The sequence below is a fragment of the Rhincodon typus genome, chromosome 3, assembly GCF_021869965.1.
Source record: "Rhincodon typus isolate 14 chromosome 3, sRhiTyp1.1, whole genome shotgun sequence".
NCBI lineage: Eukaryota > Metazoa > Chordata > Chondrichthyes > Orectolobiformes > Rhincodontidae > Rhincodon > Rhincodon typus.
Genome location: NC_063334.1, coordinates 54,444,870 through 54,449,173, shown reverse-complemented (window position 1 = coordinate 54,449,173; position 4,304 = coordinate 54,444,870). Strand labels below are relative to the sequence as shown.

Sequence of the window (4,304 nt, the reverse complement as noted above, 5' to 3'; positions counted from 1 at the left end):
AAACGTCAGCCTTCCTGCTCCTCTGATGCTGCTTGGCCTGCTGTGTTCATCCAGCTCTACACCTTGTTATCTCAGATTCTCCAGCATCTGCAGTTCCAACTATCTCTGAAACAAGTTGGGAGAAGAGATGGCTTAGTGACATTATCGCTACACTAGTAATCCAGAGATCCAGGTAATGTTCTAGGGACCTGGATTCAACTCCCACCATGGCAAATGGTGGAATTTGAATTCAATAACCATCTAAAATTAAAAGTCTAATGATGGCCGTGAAACTGTTGCCGGTTGTCAGAAAGACGTTTATAGAAGGAAACCGCACCCTTACCTAGTCTAGCCTACGTCTGACTCCAGACCCACAGCAATGTGGTTGACTTGTAAATGCTGTCTGGGCAATTAAGGATGGGCAATAAATGTTGGCCTTGCTAGTGTCACCCTCATCCTGTGAACAAGTTAAAAAAAGTGCCCTGGTTTTGAAGAAAGGAGTATTTTGCCACTCGTACTATGCATTTTCTGTTTGTAAGTGGAAGTCCCATATCAAATGTAGCAAAGAACAATTGTTCCACTGTTCCTTAACACTGTTCCATCACCTAGCAATTCTGCTTACAATTCATAAATTGTAAATGCTCTGGAGTGCTAGATAATTGGATATTTGAAGTGAATATTGTATTGTTGATGAACATTTAACTTAATAGTGAAGAAAATCAGAATTAAACATCCAAGACGCTTTTTGTTTCTAGAATACTTCATTTTAAACATTATAGTGCTATATCAGGCCTTGTGATTTTCGTGCAACATTATTGGCAATTTTCATTCTGTGAAGGGAATTTTCAAACAATCTAGACTAATGACTGAAGAACCAGATTCACTTAATATGAAAAAAGACATTGCCATGATGGTATATTTGCATGTACATTGAATTACGCAAAATAAAAACAAACTCCAATTTTTTCTTCTAGGAGGAGGACGCAGGTGTGGTGTTTTGGTTTCCAAAGGAGGAAGCCAAATTCTACTTCAGTTGCTATTTAGCGCCAGTAAAGATTCTCCTCCAAATGAAGAGGTTATGATACAGCTACATTCTATCCTTGCAAAGATTGGACCAAAAGGTGAGTTTTCTTTTCACATTAAACTAAATGTGAGGATTCCTTAGCATAGGAAAATGTTTTCCAAACGATTGCCAGTGGTTTTCAGGTCTATTTTGATCATATTGTGCCAGGTGGCAACGTGTAATTTGACACGGTTGCCAAACATTCAGGGCTTGCCTACCTACACTTCAATTTGTTTTGGTAGCTACTGGATAAAATACTTGTCTTCACCTAATGGCCAGTAGGCTAGTGAAGTCGTAAACTGTTGTAGAATTTGTACAATTTTATTCAGTTGATTTTAACAGAATGGAATCAGGCTCAGTCAATCAGGACAACAAATGGTTAAGGTAAAAATTTACCCCTGTGTTCTCAGTTCAGGAATGGTCCTAGCTTGGAGGTCATGTATGAAAATCACACCATGGAAAGTTGTTAAATTGTATACAAATATTATATGTCAAATAAGCTTCGTTTTGTGAGCTTGCACCAGAACAAAATGACCACAGAAGCTGCCAGACTGTCAGGTAAAGCTAACTGATTTACTGGGTAAACCTATTCACCCTACCCAGTGTGTTAGCAACACAAATCTTAAAGAATGCTACATGAAATAAAAATAATTGTATTTATCGAGCACTTAGCACATCTTCAGCATGACTTAGTGCTAGAGAATGAACTGATTGATGAGTAATCGTTGTTCCTGTATAAGCAAATGGAGTAGCTAATTTGCTCATAGCAGGATTGCACAAACAGCAATAAACAAATGACCAGTTTATCCATTTTAGATGGCCAGGACACGAAGGCGATTCTTATGCTTTTTGGATAATGCTAGGCTGAACTGGCAGGCTTTACTTTAACAAGAAACACTTGTAGCAGTACTCCTTCCAAACATTACAGAAGTTTAATCTTTCAGTATGTGCACGGGTCCTGAGAGTTGGGCTAACTAAGTTCTAATAATACTCCAAGCTGACATCCAATTAAATTGACTCTAAATGCACTCTGAAATGGCAAGCTAACAGATGCCATTGCCAGGAAGACTGTTTAGCACAAATGATAGTGACTGCTGAGTACAGTCTCTCCAACTTGTAAAATCTTTGCCTAAATACATAACCCTTGTGGAAAACCTGATTAGATTAGATTGCTTTAGATTTTTTATTGGTCACATGCATTAAGTGTAGGAATACAAATGTACAGCAACAAGTATACAAAGTCAGCATTTACTGGCGCCCACTTGGTTACAAAAACCAGAATTAAAAGATTTAACAGAGCCAAAAGGTAAACAAGAAAAAAAAGTCCAGATCTCAGAGTCCCAAGTCCCATCTTCTTAATGGTGCAGGAAAGAGATAATGGGTAGAACTTGTTGAGGTGTAGTTGCCAGCTGGAGAGCTGACGAGGGACCTGTTTACCTCTTTGAGGGAAAGCCTGAACTGCAAGCCAGTTAGGCAGTGGCAAAGCCACTGGTAGGCCTTCCGCTGGAATCAAGGCACTGAGGGTGGAGGTTTTGCTCACGGAGTGCTGCTAATCAATGAGAGCCAGCAGTTCTTGTGCTCAGCAGTGCCAAAGAAGAGGCCATGGCTACTTGACGAAGAACATCTGTCAGAGTCACAGGATTACAAAGCTGCCTGGGCCACAAGTAAATAATGTTGGAGGTATGGAAGGAGAGAGTGGCTGGGCAAAGACTGGATAGATTTTAGCTGACCATCCCATCCCTAATCCAGACCCTCACTGAGTGCCTTTGATGGAAGGACCATGCTTATACTTATCAAAATGCAGAAGATATAAATCAAAAACTCTTGGCCTGGGTACTGCATCAGTGATTTGTATGCAGGCTAAGATTTCTTGGCTCACCTGCTTATGCCTTGCAAGGTTGTCCTTTCAGATCTTCTCCACCTGTTCTGAGGTTGCCAACTCACTGCTCAACATAAAAGCTAAATACTGCAGATGCTGGAAATCTCAAATAAAACACAACTTGCTGGAAAAGTCCATCTTGTCTGTCAGCATCTGAGAAGAGAAAAACATTTTGAGTACAATGTGACTTCTTCAGAATCAGTTTGCTCAGTTTCTCCAGCACTTTCTAATTTTATTTCAGTTCAACATTGGTGTTTCTGGTCAGAACTCCCATAGTTCTAATAATTTTTAACTGGAGTTTTGTATCTGAAACTCTTCCTCTCTCGCTAGCTTGGTGATAACAGAAAGTTAATCACTAATGCTACAGTTCTTCAGTTAACAAGAGAGGATCCTCCTCAGTACCAAAGAGTCACATTGGACTTGAAACATAAACTCTCTCTCTTGAGCTATGCCAGACCTGCTGAGTTTCTCCAGCGCTTTTCCTTTTTATTTCAGATCTCCAGCATCCATTAATACTTTGCTTTCACCCCATAGTTGACTTTTTAACATTTTTTTCTCTGAAGATCATCTCCCACATAATCGGGTTCCATGATTGTTTAGTGGAATGCAGCTTTTTTGTTACCAGTAATCAAACCCAAGTTCTTAAAGTGACTCCGCCGCACATGAAGTGCAGTTATGAGGTTGGTTGGCTTGCCGAGCTGGTTTGTTGTTCCACAGATGTTTCATCACCATGCTGGGCAACATCATCAATGCAACCTCCTATGAAGCGTCGGTGTGTTTTCCGCCTGGTTTTTAACCTGTGGAGTCCGTTAAGCTGGATTGCCTCAATTCCGGTTTTCCTTCATAGTAAAGTGTATATGGGGTCGAGTTCTATGTGTTTATTAATGGCTTTCTTCATGGAATGCCAGGCTTCTAGGAATTCCCGTGCCTGTCTCTACTTAGCTTGTCCCAGGATTTTGGTGTTGGCCCAGTCGAATTGGTGGTTCTCCTTATCCATGTGGATTGAGATGAGTGAGTATTGGTCGTGTCTTTTTGTAGCCAGTTGGTGTTCGTGTACCCTTGTTGTTAGTTTCCTTCCTGTTTGTCTGATGTAGTGTTTCTCACAGTCTCTGCAGGGGATCTTATAGATGACATTGGTCCTGTCCATGGCAGGGAGTGGGTCTTTAGTTTGGGTGAGCAGTTGTCGTAGGGTTGATGTGGGCTTGTGTGCCACTCTGATGCCCAACGGTCATAGGAGTCTTGTGGTTAGCTCCAATGTGTTCCTGATGTAGGGTAGTGAGATGAGTGTGTCGGGGCATGTAGTATCTTCCTGATGTTGTTCGTGTAGGCATCTTCTGACCCAGTTTTTTGGATATCCATTATCCTTGAAAATCTGGAAGAGGT

The 4,304-nt window shown here is 41.0% G+C and overlaps 1 protein-coding gene across 3 annotated transcripts in view; it reads left to right on the top strand.

The window, feature by feature from the left end:
- LOC109924133 (cytosolic carboxypeptidase 1-like) overlaps nucleotides 1-3,876 on the top strand; it is an 85,038-nt gene extending 81,162 nt beyond the window's left edge. For all 3 annotated transcript variants that reach the window (XM_048594960.1, XM_048594959.1, XM_048594958.1), the window contains 2 exons: nucleotides 954-1,100; nucleotides 3,830-3,876. In XM_048594960.1, coding sequence (XP_048450917.1) covers nucleotides 954-1,100; nucleotides 3,830-3,837 — 155 coding nt within the window. In that variant the 3' untranslated portion in view covers nucleotides 3,838-3,876. The remainder of the gene's footprint in view (nucleotides 1-953; nucleotides 1,101-3,829) is intronic.
- The last annotated feature ends 428 nt before the right edge of the window (nucleotides 3,877-4,304 follow it).